Source organism: Ambystoma mexicanum, chromosome 4p (genome assembly GCF_040938575.1).
Source record: "Ambystoma mexicanum isolate Mex_15411 chromosome 4p, UKY_AmexF1_1, whole genome shotgun sequence".
Lineage (NCBI taxonomy): Eukaryota > Metazoa > Chordata > Amphibia > Caudata > Ambystomatidae > Ambystoma > Ambystoma mexicanum.
The window spans coordinates 1,009,309,080-1,009,331,919 of record NC_090927.1 but is presented as its reverse complement, the minus strand read 5'-3'; the positions used below and the strand labels follow the sequence as shown (position 1 = coordinate 1,009,331,919).

General features: G+C 42.3%; 1 protein-coding gene across 1 annotated transcript in view; it reads left to right on the top strand.

The window, feature by feature from the left end:
* The first annotated feature begins 1,705 nt into the window (after window positions 1–1,705).
* The window catches only part of SMPDL3A (sphingomyelin phosphodiesterase acid like 3A), a 384,143-nt gene continuing 363,008 nt past the window's right edge, over window positions 1,706–22,840 (top strand). The window contains exon 1 of the mRNA XM_069606594.1: window positions 1,706–2,005. Coding sequence (XP_069462695.1) covers window positions 1,900–2,005 — 106 coding nt within the window. The 5' untranslated portion in view covers window positions 1,706–1,899. The remainder of the gene's footprint in view (window positions 2,006–22,840) is intronic.

Genomic DNA, 22,840 nt, shown 5'->3' with positions numbered 1-22,840 from the left:
GAAGGCTCAACGTCTGGCTATAACCACTTTGCCCACAAGCTTAGGATAACCATGACATAAATGAGCAAACCAAAAATGTGAGCTATGTTTGCTTGCTTTTCAGGACGATTTTGAAAATTAGGCAAATTCAGATTTCTGACATACAACAAAATGTTGTTTGGGGTTTACGGAAGTAAACGTAAGGGCTTTGCAGCATGCATTTTCTTGTGCATGGCTTTAGAAATGGCCAGGCTCACCATACAGTACGACATTTCCAGGCATATCTCTTTTGTGCAGACAACACCATCTCTCCAGCTATCTCTCCTCTTGGCCCTGTGCCCCATATAATACAGTTGAGTCCCACGATAAATACGGTGCAATTGTACACATAGCTCGCCTACCTTTTCCTTCTCATGCATCTTATCTATCCCTCACCCCAACTCCCCTACTTTGTTTCTCCCTATCATCAGGGGCGTCATTTCACCAAAATGCCAGGGGTAGCGGAAGTGACATCACACGACCCTTGACCCCTGGTGACATCACAGGAAGTGATGTCATTTGGCCCCACCCCGAAGTGATATCGCAGGATGCGATGGAATGCGACCTTTCACCCGTTGACAAAACAGGAAATGCTATCACATAGCATTGTACACTACAAAAAATATGGTTACGATATCACTATAATGTGATGTACATTTCATACAAGAATGGATCGCCATATGTATCGTTAAGATCAGTGTATATAGGCCCATATTACCAAATTACTGTGAATGCAAGCAGACGTCCATGAAGAAATGATATGATGTGCTATCATATAGCACTTACGCTTAAGTGCTTTATATAGAAAAAATATACCCCCAACCTGTGTGGGTACTCATTTATCGACCTCAGAAGGATGAAAGGCTGAGTTGAGGCGTGTAAGAACAGACTAAATCAGTGACTCACCCCCTGAAGTGTGCCTGAAATAAACCTTTAATGGGTCTAGCAATTATTGTATAGAATTCCAGAAAGACACAATATTTGGTATTCCTAATCTTTCTTATTTAGGGTCAGTGCTGAAATTGTTAGACTTGTGTCACTCCTTTTCTTCTTTTTTTAAGGGGCCTGAACAAGAAAGCCAGCCACTCCAGAAATAAAGAGCCACATGGTGCTGGCCACAGCCCATAAGCTTACATTACCAAAAAATATATATATCTTTTTTTTTCTAGAGGTCGCAAGGCTGACCACAGAGGTCGCCTCTGGAGACCACTAAATGAGTCCCTGCCTATCACTACTGAATGTTCTATCATTCTCCTGGTCTCTCTGACAGGCAAGGCGCTTCGAAGCTATAAACTATGGCAGGAGACGCTATTCAACTGCAAGATGCCATATATGCTGTTTCTGCAACAAGGCAGTGGAACTTGGTGTCAACCTTTCATTCGCTTGCGTGCCAAAAAACCGCAAGCCGAGTCACATTATTTCCTTGTGTGCGCGGCTTGTGTACACTGACGGTTATAAATGCCACTGAAAGCGTTATTTTATTCTGAAATCCATATTGCTAATTTCCTTTGCTGGAGTGTCCCTCTCTCGAAAGCTCCAACTGGTGTTATGCTGCTCGGGTCGTATGGAGCACAGTGAGTCTTCACTTGCGCGAGCCTGTGTAAACAATAACAGGCGTCAGTGCACTAGACGCGAAACGTTTACCTGCCAGGAGAGGCGACGGAGCGAATAGCAGTGACGCCGCTCCACGCTTTGGTATGAGGAAGCCAGCGGTGAGCACATCGCTCCCTCCTGACACCACAGCACAGGCGTTCCTCCTCCTGCCCCAGTTTCAGGGTCATGTGGCGCACCGGGGCCTCCCTCACGTGATCCTGTGTCCTGGGAAGATCCGACTGCAGGAAGACACTAGTGGAGGGTCGGAGGCAGAGCAGAGGTGGCGAGATGAGAATGTGGATGCTGAACCTAATGTCGGCGCTGCTCTTCCGGCATTGCACTGTCAGGGCGCTGCCGCTGGAATCGTCCGGGAGCCGAGAGCCCAGCCTCGTAGGTGAGTCCAGTTTCGCACTTACCCTTTCATCATCCAGAAACTAGACGAGTATGTCACCAGAATACCACTTTTCAAGTTGTGTGCTTTAATTTCACCCAACGACGCCGTGTATTCTGTGAGTTGTAGTCAGAGGCAATTTAAGTTGCACACATCGGTCTTCAGCAAGTGACTGACTGTACGATCTGTAAGCCTTTGATCGATCGAGGGGTTTCTCCGTACCACTTTCACCACACCACTTTGTAGTATTTATTATTATAATAGAATCTGCCTGATGACTGAGGGACATGCCTGACCACATCATGGTGTGTAATAATAGAACACTTGGAACTCAGAGGCATACAGGGTTCTAGAAGGATGGACTGTAGTTGAATGATAACTGTCCAGCTCCCTCTGCTACTAGTTGTCTCCCTCCTCCTTTTACTACATTGTAATGTAGTTATATTAACTTAATAAATATATATTACATTTCCACATTGATCGTCTTTGTAATACTTACCGCGGCTACTTCAAGTGGCGACGAGGATGGCTCCGGTCGTATTGATGCTGCATCGAGGTACACGGAGCTGCTCCGCTCATGCCCGAGCGTAGAAGCGGCCCCGTTTTGATGTTCCGGAAGGTAATGCTGGGCGATTCCAGTGCGGCATACAAAGGATATGACAGCAGATGCTGTACATCAATTAGCCGCCTTACGTTACTTTAACATCGGAGTTCGCGCATGCGCTCAATGCCTTCGAGCAGGAAATGTTTCTTAAAGGCGCAGTACGCCGCTGTTTTCCAATGCAAGCCTGCAATTCTCACGCACTGTGACAGTGTGGTGTAGGCAGTACAGTAGGAGTTGGAAAAGTGCAATCTGTGCACATTGCAATTTCGTGGAACAATGCTATTAATTATATATGAGTGAACTCCCATCTGCAGATACATAGTGGTAACTAATCCACATGAGGATAGTATGTGCATTGTACACAAGTTTCAAGAGGAGATGAATATTTGTATGCTAGCGATGGTTGATAAAATAATGCCCACTTTTGTCAGATTTCATTTTACATTGCACATTGCGCTTCAGGACATCTGGCACAGTTTTGCGCTGCAAGGAGTGTGTTCTGGTTCAAACACATATATATAATACTGTGGTTGTCATTAAATATAAACTCTCATGGCATTCAGCAGTGTGCCACCGCCTGCCTTTTTCTTGCCCAGCACTGATGAACCTGCTTTACCTTGGAAGAGGTGGATAAAATCGTTTGAACATTATGCAGGTGTGATCTGTGGTCCCAATTGCAGTCTGGAGAAAAGGAAGTCATTACTATTGCATTGTTTAGGTCCTGTTGGCCAAGAAAAGTACGAAACACTTCCAGATTTACCAGAGGAAGACAGTGTGGATCTAAATGAATACCAGCTGGCTGTAAAGAAAATTGATAAACATTTTGAAAAGAAAGTGAGCATAATTCTAGAACGTTATAAGTTTGGCAAACGCACACAGGAGGAGGGAGAGAGTGTGGAAAAGTTTGTTACAGCATTAAGGAAATTAGCAAAGTCATGCAACTTTAATGAGCAACTAGATGAGAGACTCAGAGACCAATTTATGTTAGAGTGTCGCAGTAGCAAAGTAAGGGAAAAATTGTGGTCAGAAAGTGATCCTTCCCTCGACACTGTTCTTCGAGTAGCTAAAGAAGTAGAGCACACGGAGGAGTGTGTTAAAGAATTGGAGAATAAGATGAAGCAAGTAAAAATAGAAAACAGCAACAGTAAAATGCATGACACGCATGAAGAGGAGTCGATTTCAATGATCAATAATGACACCATTAAGAGGAGATCCATCACTAAGCAATATAATTCAAGGAGAGCGGACAAAAGGTCAAGCAAATATGCTCAAAAGGGTTCATCATATGAAGTATCTAAGAAGAACAGTCCAGTGAATCAATTAAGGAAAGTGGAAAAAAAGCGCCAAGGAAAGTGTTACAGGTGTGGCAATGTGAATCATTGGGCTGATGACCCAGATTGTCCAGCATTAAAGATCATTTGTAACAAGTGTAAAGGAAAAGGCCACTTTTCCAAATGTTGCAGATATCGCGACAATTCCATGAACTGGATAGGGGACAATTCTGATAGTGATCGCAGTGAAATGGAAGTTCAAGATGATTGCGTATGTACTATAACTGATGATAATGATGAAGAAGTGTTGGAAAGTCCCAGGGCGATGGTGTCAATTGATGGCAATGAAATATGTATGATGATTGATACTGGTGCAAAGTATACGCTTCTGCCGAGACAGTTTTGGAACAAGAATAAACATGAATATTTACATGAAACGGATATCAATCCAAGAGCCTATGGAGGTGTGAGAATTAATGTCATCGGTTGGCATTGGGGAAAATTGAAATTTAAGAACAGAGTGGCAAACGGCAAAATATATATCACAAGTGAAGGGAAAACTGCTTTACTCAGCTGGACTCACCAGAGTAAGTTGCGAGTGAAAGTGGACTCCACCAGTGTGGAATCAGTCTTGTCCATAAGTAATGGAAGCAGTGAATCAATTGCAGGTGGTGATATTATACGTAAAGCTGGTTTGCTAAAGGTTTTCCGAGATAATATAGGATGTCTTCAAGGTTTTACTCATCAAATATTGCTCAAGTCAGATAAAAAACCTATAGCTCAAAAATTGAGAAACATTCCGTTAGCGGTACGAGAAGAAGTCAGCAAGGAATTAAAGAAAATGGAAGAAGATGGAATCATAGAAAGTATTGATGCTAGCGAATGGGTTTCTCCACTGGTTGTGATAAGAAAAAAGTCAGGAAAACTTAGAATTTGTGTTGATTTACGTGAATTGAACAAATGTGTCATACCTGATCGTCATCCTTTACCTAATATACAAGAAATTGTTTCTACCATTGGACCCTCTAAAGTATTTTCGACGTTAGACTTATCATCTGCCTATCATCAAATTAAATTGCATAGAGAGTCAAGGAAACTGACTGCGTTCATAACTCCTGATGGTTTGTATCAATTTAAAAGAATGCCTTTTGGATTAGTGTCGGCAGCATCAGTTTTCCAAAAGGTTATGCATGGTATGTTCAAGGAAACTGATGGAGTGATATGTTTTCAAGATGACATATTGATTCATGCTGTTACTCAAGAATTGCACGACAAAAGGTTACTACACGTGTGTAAGAAATTATATGATGCGGGCATGACTTTGAGCAAAGATAAGTGTAAGATAAATTGCACGGAGATTGAATATTTGGGACACAAAATTACAGCAGAAGGAATTTTTCCAAAACCTCAATTAGTCAATACCATTGTGGGCATGCCAAGCCCAAGTAACAAAGATGAAATTCGTACATTTATTGGCATGGCTGAATATTACTCAAAATTTGTCAAGGATTTTGCCATACACACCGTTCCATTACGAGAAGCACTCAAGAAGAAATGGTTTGAGTGGAATGGGGAATGTGAAAATGAATTCAATTTCATAAAGAATGCAATAAACTCTGCTCCTGCATTAAAGGATTTTTGTACCAAAGACAAGATTATCATCACTACGGATGCCAGTAACATAGGATTGGGAGCTGTATTGTCCCAAGAGAAAAATGGTCAAGAAGCAGTAATTGCTTTTGCGTCGAGATTGTTGAAGGGTGCAGAGAGTTCTTATGCCACTATAGAAAAGGAGGCTCTGGCTATTAAGTGGGCAGCTGACAAATTTAGAAGCTTTATATGGGGCAACCAAGTTGAGTTTCGAACTGATCATAAGCCCTTGACTCAAGTATTCATGTCAAAAGGTCTTAATAAAGTATCCAACAGAATGAGAAGATGGGTCATGATGCTGCAAGAGTTTAACTATACTGTGTCATATGTTCCAGGAATAAAGAATGTGTCTGCTGATTGTTTATCTCGATTAACCAACATCTCTGAGATTGTTGATGAGGATGAAGACATGGAAGTGGTATTTTGTGTGGAAAATTCTTCCATATCCAAGGATGCTTGGGATCAGGCTGAAACTAATGATGATAACATCAAGAAATTGAAAGAATTGATTCAAAGTCATGATTCCATGAAGAAATCTAAATTTGAGGAAGCTAATTTAAGTGCTTTCTGGACAGTTGCAGATGAACTGCATGTTCACGATAACTTTGTAATGAGAGGTGATAAAGTCATTCCTCCGACGGATCTGCGTAAGAAGATTGTAGAATTAGGTCATGAGGGCCATCAAGGAGTGATAAAGACTAAACAAAGAATTAGGAATGACTATTGGTGGCCCGGTTGTGATCTCCAGATCGAACGATATATTAGGGAATGTATCCTTTGTTGTGGTGATGAGAAAAAATGTGTGGGTTCCAGGCAACCAATGGTTATTACTGATATTCCCAATAGTGTATGGAGGGATATAAGTATGGATATTTTAGGTCCAATACATTGTAAAGGTGTACAAAAGTATTGCTTGGTAGTTATAGATCTTCTCACCAGGTGGGCAGAGATTTTGATTACTTCTAGTATTACGGGTAAAACCGTGGTGGAATTTTTATCAAGTATATGTGAGAGAGAAGGATACCCGGAAAGTATTCTTTCCGATAACGGTACCCAATTTATGTCTAAGGAAGTGGCAGATTTTTGTAAAAAATTTGCCATTAAACACAAGACTAGCTCGATCTATCATCCACAGACCAATGGGGTGGTAGAACGTTTTAATAAAATCCTGAAAGAGACCATCAGAATGGCGTGGATCAATGGGTTGAATTGGGAGGATGCCATTAGGGAAAAAATGATTGCCCATCGTTTCACCCCACATACCAGTACTGGTGTTTCTCCTTTTGAGCATAGCAGAGGAAGAAAAGCAAACACAAAATTAGCTCCCATTTGGATTATTAAAGAGGGTGAAGAAATAAAAAAAAATCTGAGTAATGCAAAAAAAAAAATCAGGGAAACACAAAGGAGAAACAAGGTGAACTATGATAAGAAGGTACAGAACAGCAAGTATGATATGTGTAAAGCTGTTGGTCAGTTTGTCAAAGTATTACTCCCTCCTGCTCTAAGGAGTGGACCATGTAAATGGTCCAATCCTATTAGAGTTATAGAGGCGTTTCATAATGCTGTCAGGACGGAGGACAAAAGAATATGGAATGTAGAAAGAATTTGGATGTGTGAAAATAATAAGTGTATCAGGAAAGAAATAGGTAACAAGAAAGGAATGAAAGATGTAGGCAAGAATACAGCTAGAAATGTTAAGATATTCAGAAAGTCAAGCAGTGGTGAGGAAAATAAAGTTAATAACACTGTGGAAAAGGGATATGATGGCAAATCTGAGCAAGTTAAATTTTCCTTGCCAAGTAATTCCAGACATGGAGGATGTACGTCCAGAGTTGGCAGATCCTATCGGTTACCAAAGAAGATGGAAGACTATGTGGAGTTCTAGTTAACCAACTGGAACAATTGTTACAGAAATTGTATATAGTTTGTGTGTAAAATTATAAGGAATATAGTTTGTTAATATAATATAAAGGGAGGGAGATGTGTAGTATTTATTATTATAATAGAATCTGCCTGATGACTGAGGGACATGCCTGACCACATCATGGTGTGTAATAATAGAACACTTGGAACTCAGAGGCATACAGGGTTCTAGAAGGATGGACTGTAGTTGAATGATAACTGTCCAGCTCCCTCTGCTACTAGTTGTCTCCCTCCTCCTTTTACTACATTGTAATGTAGTTATATTAACTTAATAAATATATATTACATTTCCACATTGATCGTCTTTGTAATACTTACCGCGGCTACTTCACACTTTCACCACACACAGAAATACCCTCCAGCGCAGGGGCGGAGCCAGCCTCAACACTTTTTGGGGGTTGGGGTGTGTTTTATGGCAGTTTTGAAAGCTGGTAGTAAGTGGGGAATTAAAGCCTATACAAAGTTTGAACTTTTAACTTGGCACAAAGCAGTATTTTATGAAACTAATGAATTACAAGATGAGAAGTTTGTCTTTTTAGAATTTTAATGGTTGGATTTAAGAATTGTTTTTGATTATATGATTTTAAACGATGATGATTGTATAAATTGTATTATGTCTTTTTATGTGTAAAATTAGGACAATGTTTCTTCCACGTGCACTTAAAATAATAATAATTAAACCTATTGCACTATTGACCCCTCCTCCCCCTCGCACCCCAACCCCCTCGCCCAGAAGGCTGAGTAGATATTATGCCTTTCTTTGGCCTACCAGATGCATCTTTCCCCCCAAATCACCAGAGGCATAGTCAGGATTGTTTAACAGGTGCAACTAATGTAGTGGGCTCATCCTCTGCCCCAGGACAATGTGCAGGAGTGACAGAGCATAGTGAGGAAGCACAAACCAATTAAAGGAGTTCCGGGGGTTCTCCCCCTGAGAATATTTTAGAAATAATGGGTTAAAAAGGTGCATTTTACAGTGCACTTTCAGGGATAAATTAGTTAACAACCCACGCAGTTTTCAATCGGCTTTGTAGGGTAACTCATGAAAAAAGTCCATTAGATGGCAAGTCACGAACAATGGGCAGGAGCATTTTCCCAGCCATTTGTATAATGACTTTGCCCGCTATATGCCAGTGTAAAAACACATTTTCATATTGATTTTGCCACACATGTACATTCTGGTGCAGTATATTTGTCAGTATTCCCACTTTAGAACATACTCATGTTTGTTTTCCCCTTAATGTCAGTAATGATTCTATAACAAATCATGTTCATGCTGGCTCTGCCAGTATATCATGTTCATGCTGGCTCTGCCAGTATATCATGTTCATGCTGGCTCTGCCAGTATATCATGTTCATGCTGGCTCTGCCAGTGTATTTGTCAGTATCCCCACGTAAGAACATACTCATGTTGGCTTTGCCCTAATGGCAGTAAAAGAAAATACATGCTACGCTAAGAAATCACATGTCCTTATTGGCTAGCCGGTGAAATAGCTCAGCAGGTTGAGAGCTCGCTGTTGTGATCTGAGCGTGATCTGCAGGTCACAGGTTCAAATTCTAGCAAAGCCAACTCAACCTTTCATCCTGCCGAAGTTGATAAATGAGTTCCAACTTCGGTTCAGTGATAATTGCATGTACGTATGTTCTCTGTACATCGCTTTGGCGAAAGCGCTATATAAATATCATATCATTATACACATTTCCCCGTATAAGAACACTCGTGTTGTATTTACCCCCCAAAGCCAATAAAAAATGTCGTGCCTCCCACGTAAGGACAGTTATGTTGTCATTTGCCTTTGACCCAACACCAGTAAATAAAATGCCATGCCACAGTAAGAATGTATGGAGGGAGAGTAGGGCACCACTTCTATTCAATCTTTTAGTAGTAGGAATTTTTTAAAATGAGTCAAATTCAATGCTCAAAATATTTTTGCCTGGAGCTGCCAGTCCGTAATGGTCCCATAGCACAAGGACCAGTCAAAACTTGAAGTATCCAAAAACAAAGTAACACTACTTTGTTAGGAATGGCGCTTCTCAGTTAGCCCCATCTGGTTGCTGTTGGATTTCTAAAATGTTAAGTACGCCTAACAGTATTGATCTAAATTAAGTAATTGATTCAAACATTGTCTCTCTTAAAGCAGGATATGTTTTATTCAAATTTCTGAAGTTTTCCTTAAAATTACGTAATTGTGCACATCGACAAATGGGTTTCCATCTAGTATTGCCTATAATACACTAGTGCCAATGCATTTCGGATTAAACCTTCTTCAGGGTGGTATTAAGGCAAAATTAGTATTATATAACTCATATTACATTCATATCTTGTAAATCTTCAGACAACAAACCATAACATTTTAATTGAATCAATACGGAAACACATACAATATCATGTGTAGAAAACATCCATGCGCATAGGAAAAGAAAAAGAAAAACAAAATGGAAGCACTGATTAGTTAGCTTGCAGTATGATGTATTCTGTCCGGAGATTTCAATGAATAAACTTGTCCTACCTGAGTCATGTTAAATTCTTATCTATGTGCGTGCCTGTACAAAGATGTATCTGCAAGATAGAAAAGTAAGGTGTCACCCTACTTCTAGTGTAAAAGAAGACTGCGCAATGGGTCTATTTATTGCGCGAGCCATTCTTACCGATCAGCTTCTGCTCGCAAGTCTTGTGAACCGAGAGAGCCGCTGGAAAGCGCCCTCGCGGCGGGTTCACTTTTCTTTTGTATGTAACCATGGAGACGGTACGAGGCGTAGTAGTCCAGCTGGAGTACGTACGCCTCGCGCCCCACCCCCTGGCGCAAGCCCTGGGACGGGGATGTCACCATAGAAACAAACGCAGGAATAAATGTATTCGTATTCTAAATAAGTTAAAGAGCGTGCGTGTGATGTAACATGTATAAATGCGTGTATCAAAAAAATGCGGTATCATGGGAGGATGATAGTCAGATTGTATTGTGCTCGGGGAAACTAGGCAGGTTTCACCGCGTGAGTATCCGTGGGTGTAGTTAGTTGTGCATGGTATGTACAAAAGCTATGCGTTGGTCACAATTTCAAGTCAAGCCAAAGCAGGCCACTGGATGGAGCACCCTTGGGTCCTAGTTGTGTAGTTAGAATATCACAAGTAACAAATATCAAAACATTATGTTGTGCGACTTACACCCATATAACATTACAATGTAACAAGCATTACAAAAAGCACATGAAATTAATTTCTTCGTTGAGCCCCCTTGGAGTCAAGGAGCTCAGGCGGTCAATCCAAAAGGATTCTCTTTGGTCCATCCTTTTCTGAAAGTTCTCGTGGATATCTCTTTTGGTTACCACTTCCAAAATCAATAATCGGATAATGGTAGTCTGGTATCCCATATTGGAAATCTTAATATTTACATCCAAAAAATGAATATTTACTTGTGAGTATTCATACGTAAATTGAGTTCTTGCATCTATACTGTTCAGAAATTCGAAAAAGTTGAGTAATTCTCCCTCTGTCTTTCCATACTCCAAAAATATCGTCAATGTACCTGATCCATGGGCACAGCTTGGGATGCCATTGTGTGTTCTGTAATATGTGTTCTGACTCAAATTTGTGCATAAATGAGTTCGCATAAGAAGGAGCCATAGTGGCCCCCATGGCTGTACCAGCTACTTAAAGATAGTAGCGGTCTTTGTATCGAAATTATGAGTTATTGCTTATGAATTCCAGAAGGGCCATTATGAACTCCTTCTGTGCTGGTATCTCTTCGGCTTTGAGAAGCATCCATTCTATGGCCTCACTGCCTTGATTGTGGGGGATTAAGGTGTAAAGACTCGACATCTATGGTGAAACAAATGTTGTTAGAATCAAATGGTGTCGAATTCAACAGTTGTAAGAAATGTGTTGAGTCCTTAATGTATGTGTTGGTATCTTGGATGAGTGGTTGTAGAAAATAATCCACATATTTGCCAAGGGGTTCTAATATGCTGTTCATCCCTACTACAATGGGTCTCCCAGGGGGTTTAATTGGATCTTTATGCACCTTTGGTAGGGTATAGAAGTGTGGTATTCGGGGATGTTGATTGGTCAAGAACTTCTTCGTGTGGTGATTAATCCACTCTAACTCTTCCGCCTTATCGAGCAGTATTTTTAAATTCTCTCGTATCTCTGGTGTAGGATCCTTTGTTAGTCTTGCATAGGTGTTTACGTCACTCAATTGTCTCTCACAATCGTCTTCATAGTCCTTTTGGATTGACCGCTTGAGCTCCTTGACTCCAAGGGGGCTCAACGAAGAAATTAATTTCATGTGCTTTTTGTAATGCTTGTTACATTGTAATGTTATATGGGTGTAAGTCGCACAACATAATGTTTTGATATTTGTTACTTGTGATATTCTAACTACACAACTAGGACCCAAGGGTGCTCCACCCGGTGGCCTGCTTTGGCTTGACTTGAAATTGTAACCAACGCATAGCTTTTGTACATACCATGCACAACTAACTACACCCACGGATACTCACGCGGTGAAACCTGCCTAGTTTCCCAAGCACAATACAATCTGACTATCATCCTTCCATGATACCGCATTTTTTTTTGATACACGCATTTATACATGTATCAACATTTATACATGTTACATCACACGCACGCTCTTTAACTTAATAGAATACGAATACATTTATTCCTGCTAAAGGCGTTTGTTTCCATGGTGACATCCCCGCCCGAGGGCTTGCGCCAGGGGGTGGGGTGCGAGGCGTTTGTACTCCAGCTGGACTAAGACGCCTCGTACCGTCTCCATGGTTACATACAAAAGGAAAGTGAACCCGCCGCTAGGGCACTTTCCAGCGGCTCTCTCGGTTCACAAGACTCGCGAGCAGAAGCTGATCGGTAAGAATGGCTCGCACAATAGACCCATTGCGCAGTCTTCTTTTACACTAGAAGTAGGGTGACACCTTACTTTTCTATCTTGCAGATACATCTTTGTACAGGCACGCACATAGATAAGAATTTAACATGACTCAGGTAGGACAAGTTTATTCATTGAAATCTCCGGACAGAATACATCATGCTACAAGCTAACTAATCAGTGCTTCCATTTTGTTTTTCTTTTTCTTTTCCTATGCGCATGGATGTTTTCTATACATGATATGGTATGTGTTTCCGTATTGATTCAATTAAAATGTTATGGTTTGTTGTCTGAAGATTTACAAGATATGAATGTAATATGAGTTATGTAATACTAATTTCGCCTTAATACCGCCCTGAGGAAGGATTAATCCGAAATGCATTGGCACTAGTGTATTATAGGCAATACTAGATGGAAACCCATTTGTCGATGTGCACAATTACGTCATTTTAAGGAAAACTTCAGGAATGTGAATAAAACATATCCTACTTTAAGAGAGACACTTTTTGAATCAATTACTTAATTTAGATCAATACTGTTAGGCATACTTAACATTTTAGAAATCCAACAGCAACCAGATGGGGCTAACTGAAAAGCGCCATAACTAACAAAGTAGTGTTACTTTGTTTTTGGATACTTCATGCCACAGTAAGAAAACATGCCCTCCCCCATGTAAGAACACTCAACATATTTGCTTTGCTCTTAATACGAATACAACATTTCCAGCCAGCCCCATTGTTGCCCCTCCGCTTCACCCCCTCCTTCACATAATGCTCAAGTTGCCTTTGCTTTGCCCAAAAAATGGCAGTACAACATGCCATTCTCCTGTTGAAAAATGTTCCTGCTCCAATGCCCCTGCTCAGGCCCCATACACACATACACAGATACTCACACACTTATACAGATACACACACAGTTTCACATATTTACAGATGCACACACACACTTATACATATTCACCCACCTGTCACGCACCCATACAGCTTGTCATTCACACGAGCACCCAGAACCTTCACACTGCACTGTCATTCACACGCGCACTAGCACCCATGTATACCATTCCCACTGCATTCATCCTTATGCGTGCACTTCCAGACATCCCCTCCATGTAAACATACACAACCTTACACACTCCCTTGCATGCATGCACACATACATGCATGCAAACCTTGCATGCACACAAACAAAACCTTTGTTATTTTGGGCTATTAGGTGGCAGAGCCACCTATAAACTGAAACTATTGCATTAGAGTACAGATAGGGAGACATGGCATATGAGGAGGAACACAAAGCTTGAAGGTATTTGGTTGGTTGCCCAAACATTGACCGCCTATGACCATACTAATCCCAGTGGCCATTCCCACCCAGTTCCTGCCCCTTCTGCCCAAAACAGCTCCTAATGGGAACTCTTTGTTCTTGCTTTATTCAAGCCTTACCATCAAGCTTTGCACTCAAAGTGCCTGCCAGTGTTTTTTCAATGCAGTCTTCTGATAGTTAATGACTTAATTGGAGCTGTATCACAATTCGGGAGTAATACAAATGTATTATCTGGGTGCGCCTTCAGCCACTCGATTTATTAGCACTGTGCATGTTCTTCACTGAAGCCCTGTTAAAAACAAGCATTGGCATTTTTAACTTGGTACAAGTACTGGGCATTTGCCAGGCACTGCCCCTAGATGCCCAGGTAGTCACACCATTTTGCACTGGCTACCATCAATGCCCAGGTAATACCACTACAGCAGTGCCTGTCAAGTGCCTTTCCGTTGCCAAAACAAAAGCCCAAACTGTTGGTATTGGCAATGCTTGTTTTCTTAATTGTTTCCCTTATTACCCGTATGACCGCTCAGGCCCTAGCCTATCTATGTATGCCTCTGCAACTCACAGGCTATTTAGTTAATGCTAATTATTGGCGGTGTGAGCCATCTAAAAGGTGAGCCCAGCAGCCAAGCCTTTAACTTCAAAATGTTGAGATTAGAGCCCTTTGGATAGCATGCATGCAGTGGGTGGCATGCAGAATAACTACGACACCAAATAATCAAATCAACTCAGGAAGATGGCAAAGGTTTTCTGTTTTATTAGCAATTGTCTAAAATCTGGAGTTACCACAGACATCAACGGACGTTCGCTTGAGTCCCTCAGTACATTTCACATCTTTATACAAAAAATCTATCATACGTGACGTCATACTACGTGGCAAATAAGAGAAACCTACGAAGAATTGTGATACGATCAAGGGGAACATCTAAGTATATTTTCTGTAAGGGATTGGGTTGAGATTGGGTATCTACTGTCAGGTGGACAACTTGCGCCCTCCTCTAGTGCAGGTCATCTTCAAGACTTATTAAGTACACAGTATATTATTGGCTCTCAAACTATAAGGCTCTTTGTTGTATGGCCGTCTACAATTGGTTGGCATGCTCGTGCGATGTCTGTCTGGAACATTCGACACATTTAGCAGCATGTAAGCTCATACCCAGGTGCCAGGAGGTGGACATGACTTTACCGCCCCCACACAATTAGCCCTATGTCATCACCCATGCCTTCTGCCATAAAGATTTTCTTTTGACTTGGCCTTGCAGTGTATTCTTGTCTCTGGGAATATCATGGAGTATGGGCACACACTATCATAGTTCTGGAGGACCATGCCTGACTCTATTTCCATCCTTGGTTCTCGTGACAGGAGACCACGATTCAGACCGATTTGCAGCATTTAAATGTGTTAATTAAATAGAACTTGGCACGATTGGTGTTCTTTCTTTGCACCTTAACAAGGAATGATTCAGCTTTTCACATTTTACTGCCTTTGAGAATAGATAACCGGCCTTGGCTTACTTCAACTTTGATACCAGGCCAGGCAATCTTGCCACTCATGTCCACGATCTGAGCGAATTCTTTGCTGCAACACAACTCGCTGCCTTTCCTCTCCATGGGTCCGGGCTTACTAATTCATGACACCGATGTCCAGCTTCTATACAATGGCGGCTCCGTCTGCAATCTATTCACTACATAAGCCAGATTCTATGTTCACTTAGTCTACTTCCGTTGCTGCATCTGTACAGTTATTGAACGGCTTGCATTTTCTGCAGTGAGTCACACACACACACACACTCATGCAAGATTCTTTTCGCATGTGGAAGTTTACTCGATTCTTAACTTCGTCATCAGTTTCACTAAGGTCCATGCATTTTCTTCAGTCGGTCTTCTTAGTGCGTCACGCTCGTTTCTTGTGATGTCACCAGCTTCTCTTTCTCATATTCCTTCGGAGCGTTCCTCCCTCAGATTGTCATCTCTTCGGGAATACATTTGATAGGGCTTTCTCAGAGGGTATCTTCTCTCGAATATTCTCCATGGTATGGTCACAACTGCTGGTGTCAAGCATGGCAGGCTCCCAGCATACTGGAAGTAGGGGGGCGGGACTTCCTGCAGAGGCATTCAGCTGCTCCTCTACAATTTCAACATAGAGGGTCTATTGATATCCTCTGGGCAGTCTTTTGTCCTCTGCCTCTGTTCGTTTTCTCCTGCCACAGTCACATTAATGACAATTTTCTCATCTCAGAGAGCATGTATTTGCTTACTTTTAAAGTTTGAAAGTGAGTAAATAATTTCCTCTCCGAGGTGTGAAATTTGACAGGTTCTTGCTGTCTGAGTCCTAGGTTGTGCGTCAAAGCAGAGCGATGTCTGCTGCTTGAAATTGGGAGGGCTTTAGCCTACTGTGAGAAGTCCACACAGACCATGAAGTATCCTAACCCACGCCTACATACTCAATTCGAGAAGATGGAGTAATGAGGCTCAAACCTCCATTTCCAAAAATCACTGCTGATGGATAAACATCTATCGGCAAGAAGAAGACAGACAGCCTCCCAAGCCCATGCCTGGCACTGCCCATGCTCGGGAGTGGAAGGATTGTACCTTCTCTTTTAACAGTGCAGGGGCACATTCTTTTAGAGAGTGGTGAAGGGATGCGTGTAAAACACTCGTCCACTGAACTGCGTCCAGTTTTAAAGTTATCCAAAACGTGGTTCAATAGAATTGGGGACCGTCTGCAGGACGGATTACAAGATGTGGGCTCTAGTTACTATTCAGCATTGGAGTTTGCTGCAAGGTGACGTAAACTTTCCATTTGCTTCCATTGGTGGGACAGACAGCGACCCATGCGAGTAACGGCGCAAACAGACTCTCAAGGGCCCAAATCAGGACTCTCCCGGGAATACCCATCCGCCTTTTCTGCTAATGGATCTCAAAGTAAGGCAGTTCTGGAAATTAAAATTATTAACTGTGGGGCCCCACATCCCCTCGGAGGTGGGCGATACACCCACATACGATACCATAGCTTTAATTTTTATAATCCACCTGGTGGGTGGTGTAATGCGGTATTGCAGGTTTGTCAGACTTCGGCACGCATTAGTGCACCATAATAATGCTTGGTGCACTACACGGCCCCATGTTGAATTTTAACATTGGTGTTAGCTAATACAAATGTGTATTTTAATCGCACTAGAAAATGAAAGGAATAGGGTACCCTTTAGGTAGTTTAAGGGGTCCCTGTTACTGTATGGGTTTGGGGCCCTGTTACTTTCATGTTTGGGGTCTTGTAACCCCAGTTTTAGATAAACTTTCAAGTAACAAAAATGGACTTGAGGGAATATTAATTCTTCAAGCCTACTCATTAAATTAATCCAAGTCTAACTTTTTGTCCTTCAATTTTAATTCATTATGAAAAATATATTTGTTGTAGCTAATGCTAAAAATTAAATGTTTGTATATTTTGGATGTGTAGGTTTACTGGCAATCCAATGTAATTGAAAGCAGCATCCCAGCTTTTTTTATTTAAAAAAAAATAACTTGTTTCTAAACTTCCTAAATGGCTGGCAGGAAAAAAGTGACGCCACTTCCTTGTTCAGAAGGCCACACCCACTTCTTGATGTCATCACATGGCCACACCCACATATGATGATGTCACTGCTTTAATTTTTATACTCCAAATGGTGGTGTAATGTGGTATTGCAGGTTTGTCAGACTTAGACGCGTATTAATGCACCATAATATTACTTGGTGCACTATGCGCACCCCATGTTAAATTTTAAAATTGGTGTTAGCTCGCACATATTTTAATCACACACACAATGTAAGGGTTAGGGTATCCTTTAGCGGGTTTGGCAGTCCACTGTTTGTGTTGTAATGGGGTAAGGGGTCCTTGTTACTGTAATGGGTATGGGGCCCTGTTGCTTTCATGCCATGTATTTTTTTTACATATAAAGCACTGGCCCTCCCTCATCCCCTATACTGATCATTTAATCTAAACCCCACAAATAATTCTGTGCATCTGACTCACGCCAACTGTGCTAGTGATCTGTCAAAGTGTTCTCCCTCACAGAACAGGCTCCTTTTGAACACAAGCTTAAATCAATTTAACATGCAATATCATCATTCTTTTATTTGTGTTTATTGTTTTGCATAGTAATAACAAACACCTTAAATCTCCCATCCCACTCCCCCTTAAAAGCAATCAAATATTGAGTGTAGTTCCAATTCGAATTAGCAAAGTAAATCAAAGTGTTTATCTGCCGTGATCGGGTTATCTGGGGTGTATAACACGTCTATCCCCATATATTGAAGTTGTTGCAGAAACACTGCATGCCTCTTTCCAGCTCTGGTGCCCAGCAAGCTAAGCCATATAAGTCTCTCTGACCGACTCCTGTACATTCACATTCTTGTGTCTCAGTTCGTGGGCTGCTGTCCTTTACCCTTTCGTCCCTTTGCCTCGTCCCCTCTCTGCACTCTCAACTAATCCCTCCAAGGCCATACTGAAATAATCTATTCCCCTCTGCTATCCTCCTACCCATCACTCTGCAGGCTTTGTACTAGTTCTCTGGCATCAAACATTTCCTGTGTAAGCATATTCCATGCCAGCACATCTTCACTCCTTTCCCTTTGGCCTCTGCCTACTGCCCTATGCCACACCGCTGTTTCTGCCATTGCCCACCATCGTAAATTACCCCCCCACCATGCTTCAACACTGGGACCGCTGGTCGATCTCCAGGCCATAGCTATCCGTCGGTTGGCCAATATACAAATAAGGACCTTCATTTTCGTCAGTAGTGTCATCTGTCTATTGTATCCCCCTCTTCCTGGCCCTCGTGAAAACATACCTAATAAACAACCTTCAGATGCCCCCCCCTTATTTCTACTCCACCCTTCGCCACTCTATCCACCACTGCCACCCAGAATGTTTGAATAATTGGGCAGGTCCAGAACATGTGGAGTATTCCCGCCTCCTCTGCCGAACATCTGGGACAGCTCTGTTTATCTGCGCCTGGGATTTGCGACATCCTGTGCGTCACATGCAGCAGTCATGCTGTTCCAGACGAGGAATGGTGTCGAGCCACGGTCGAGCTGAAGTTCATTGCGGTTAGAAGCAATGCTTGAAGAAGGGCGGATTGTTAGGACCACCAGGATCGGCTCAATGGCTAAGATGCTGGTGACTGGATGTGCAGTTCAAGTTGGGAGATTCGATGCAGTGTTCGATGAGACCACCTGGTTGGTTCGACTGGCAGTGAAGATGCTGGTGGTTCGAATGCAGTAGAGGCAATGAGGAGCTTCAAGTTTGAGCCAAGACAATGTGCTCATCTCGCATACTGCCGCTGCCAACCGGTTTGAGTGTGCGGAACAGTGGCTCGAAGATCGGTCAATTGCAAAAGGCTGCTCCAGAGGGTCCTTCTGGCTCAGTGCATCGAAACAGGCTCAAATCACAGCTTGCAGTGGTTCAATGGCAAAACACAGGAATCCTGGCTGTCTTGGCTCTCAGGTGCTGTGAGTCTCAGGGAAACGTGTAGTCTTTGTTCTCAGGCTCCTTAGCACAAGAGAGGCTGGCACACCCCTTCAAGGCTCATTCAAAACAGTGAGGTCCTGGGCAGCAGTGTAGTTGGCAGAGGTGCAGGTCACCCCAAATGTACCCTGGGGATGTGTTGGGATCAGAGGATGCCTCTGCCTTCGACACTCATTCTTCATCTCACTGGCAGAGGACTTTGCAAAGTCAACTTTCTCAACATAGGTCCAATGAATTCTTCATCAGGTGTTTGTTGAAGTGTGAATTGCAGAAGGACTGGGAGACTCTCTTTTAAAGGTAGCAGCCCACAGGTGATTGGATTAAAGCAGGCCTGCTATAACGGGTTCAATCCCCATTTTTGAGACAAGTGGTCTTTGCCTTCTGACATTATACCTAAAGCGCTTTGTGTTACAGAAAGGGGAGAGGGCAGGAAGGAAGAGAGAATATAGAGAGAGACATGATGGTGGAATTTTCCTCGAACTATGCCGATCTCGCGTTGTCTACACTAACCACGCCCTCTTCCCTTTTCAATAGCTTCAAAGGCCCTTTTTGGTATGCAGCACCCTGGTTTGAGGCTAGTCCTTTTGGGATGGGTGTGCTCTTTGATTACTTTTTCCAAGGACTGGCACTGCTGGGAGACTGTCCTGTTGAAGAGGTGTTACCAAACCTCACAAAGGATCAAAAGGAAAGGTACATCTATTCAGTCTCCTGCCCTGTAGTGGCAGGCTGTCTGACCAGAATACACACAGTCCTTCCCCAGCTGGCCTCTTCTCAAAGTGCTGATAAATGCAGGATATTGATCTGATGTGGATGCTTATAGTTATGTGAATTACTATCCACCATTCCCTAAACTCAGGCATGGTGTTCTGTTTGAAGATTAAACTGCCACCAGAATAGTAATTACTCATGACCATGTGGTTTTGGAACAGCAGTGCAGACTTTGAATGCACCCTCTGTACTGAAGTGACTTGGCTGTCACAGCAGCTGTCAAATGGGCACCTACGACCGCTGAGCCTTGTGGTAGGTCAAGAGAAGGAGACAGACCAAATGGTGGCATTTCAAATGTGTTTCTTTATTGAAATTATAAGGTAAAGGCCTTTCTATGCCTATTCTATCGGTTTTCCCCACTTAACACAAACATTTACTAGGGTGCTCTTTGTCAGTTGTGTCATCTGTCTATTGTGTCCCTCTGTCCAAAACTAGTCATCCTGACACTACCAATAAGCAAAACAAAAATGGAAGTCCAGGAGATTGACTCCCTTCTCGTGGATGGGCTTTGTCAGCTTCAATAGCTTTATTTCAAATAGTTAGTGGTAATTTCCTGAACCAGTTCCTTCAATTCTTCTAGGGGACTCTTCCACTGCCGGGGTTCCCCTTGCAGTGTCTCTATATAACTTTCTCTACTGGGATGTTGTGATCAGTTTTCTTCACTTGTCTTGGTACTGGATTGAATTTGTTTAACACAGTAGTTATCTGCACTCTTCTTAGTACTGGGATGAGTATAATTGGCCCAGTAGTTGCCTGAACTCTTCTTGGTACTGACACGCGCACGATTAGCACAGTTGTTATCTTCACTCTTCTAAATACTGGGACGAGTATGATTGGCCCAGTGCTTCACTCTTCTTAGTACTGACATGACTAGGATTACTACACCCATTACATTCGTCTTGGTAACTGTGACCTGTCCTGTTATTGCAATTACAGTGTTTGTCCTTCTCCCCAGGTCTCCCGCTCTCCCCGTTACCTCCTTTCAAATGTGGCTGCGTCACCGGGTCAGCATTCACTCCTTCTTCCTTGTATGTTCTCTTGCGGCTCCGTGGAGCAATTGCTTCAACGTTATTAGTGGCGTAGTTCAATGACCGCACTGTCCACCTCTCATGGGTCGTGCCACTGCTTCTGACCTTGAGCATGCACGGCATAGCTTCCTGCCCTTTCTTTGCTTTCTTCTCTTGATGGTTGGCTGAATCCTCCTGAATGAGGATACCCCAAGTTTCAGCAGCTTCTTCCTTGCATGTTTGAAACTCTGAGGCTTCAGGTTCTCCGGATATTTGTCCTTCTTCCTTTTTTTACTTGCAGTAGCTGGGTCCTCCCCAGCGTAGGACCATAGTTCTTTGTTCCTTTCTCTAGAGCACTCTTCATTACTCGCTCGTTCTTCTTCTCAGCTGGCTTACAACCATTTAGCAATCTTTATTCCTTCTTTACTCTTTTTCTCAGTATTTTTGGCTTCAAGGTGTGTGTAAAACATTACAATAGCAAACAGTGGTTTGTTCAGGCTGATTTGTCTGAGATCCTGGTGGCATGGGGACTCATATGAAAGGTGGTTAGGGAGTTCATTGACGGAGAGGGGAGTCTTTCCATGTGAGATCCCACTTGCCGCCACCCCTAGAGGGAGTATTGCGTAGCGGGCTCACCTCCCTAGCCTCACAAGGAAGGGCTCCCCTCTGGGGAGAAGTGGCGAGATCCCCTGATTCGTCATCACAGCCTACTTTGTGCCACTGGAAAGCAGGTGATGTAGAAGAGATGCTGCTTCAACAGGGGCATTAAACTATAAAAATGTGCCAAGTCGTGAAAGTTTTTTTTGTAAATTCTGGGTCGTGAAACTCTATTTTATCACCTCAGATGTGACAGAGTCCTAGGGCTGACTAGTCTGTGATCCTGCATAGACCAAAGCGGTATACAGTGAATATAACGAAGAAAAAAAATAACCAATTACAATTGTAATGAAACGAAAATAACTAACAAATAGTGGGTTTTTAAAACAAATATATGTGGGGGTTGGGTAAAGGGTTAAATCTTGTGGGGAGGGCGTTGGGGTTTAAGCACGGGGAAATGGGTTTGGGGGGACCGTTTCCCTGAGACATATTTGTTCATAATAATAATTTTTATTTACGTTTTAGTTTAAATCATAACTTTTCATGAATTAACATACATTATCAACCACAACAAGACAACAACATTAAAATAAAGCACAATCCCCAATATGACAACTAAGCCATAATAACAGCAATTGATTAAGCTCAACAGGCTTCACATGTAAAAAGGCAATACTGCAACTGATTGCACTCACTCACACAATACATAAAATATTTCATAATAACCACCGTTTTACTTATGTAGTCATAAAATTCCCTAACAATTCTTCAATGTTCGTCCATACCTGATAAAGTGCCACATGTGTGGATGCAGAATCCGTGTTTAAACAATAGTTCCAAAAGTCCTTGGTTTTAATACTGCCATAATCACGGACCAGGGTCCCAAGAGAGGTCCTATAGAGGGGTCCCAATTGAGGACAACCAATGAAAACATGCCTTGCAGTCTCTGCATCAATGGGGCACAAACCGATGCGACAGTACCTGTCCTCTTCACAATTCCCCATCTGGCTCCCCAAATGGCCTGTAATGGTAATAAATTACAGCGCCTCAAGATGCGCAACTGTTGGACTTCTGGGTGGGGGCATTGCACACAATACATTTGGGGCATTCCAAAGGTGTGGACAACAGTATTCACTGCTTGGTAACCTTTTAATTTCGCTTGGTGGGTGTAATTACAATACCAGTCACATCTGTTGAATTTCCTACAAAAGACCCCTTTTACTGTTTCGAAGTCTTTGCAGCAATTTAGATCGGGGTGCCACTTCATTAGTTTGAATTGTTCATTTTTTACCTTCATGTAATTTGTACC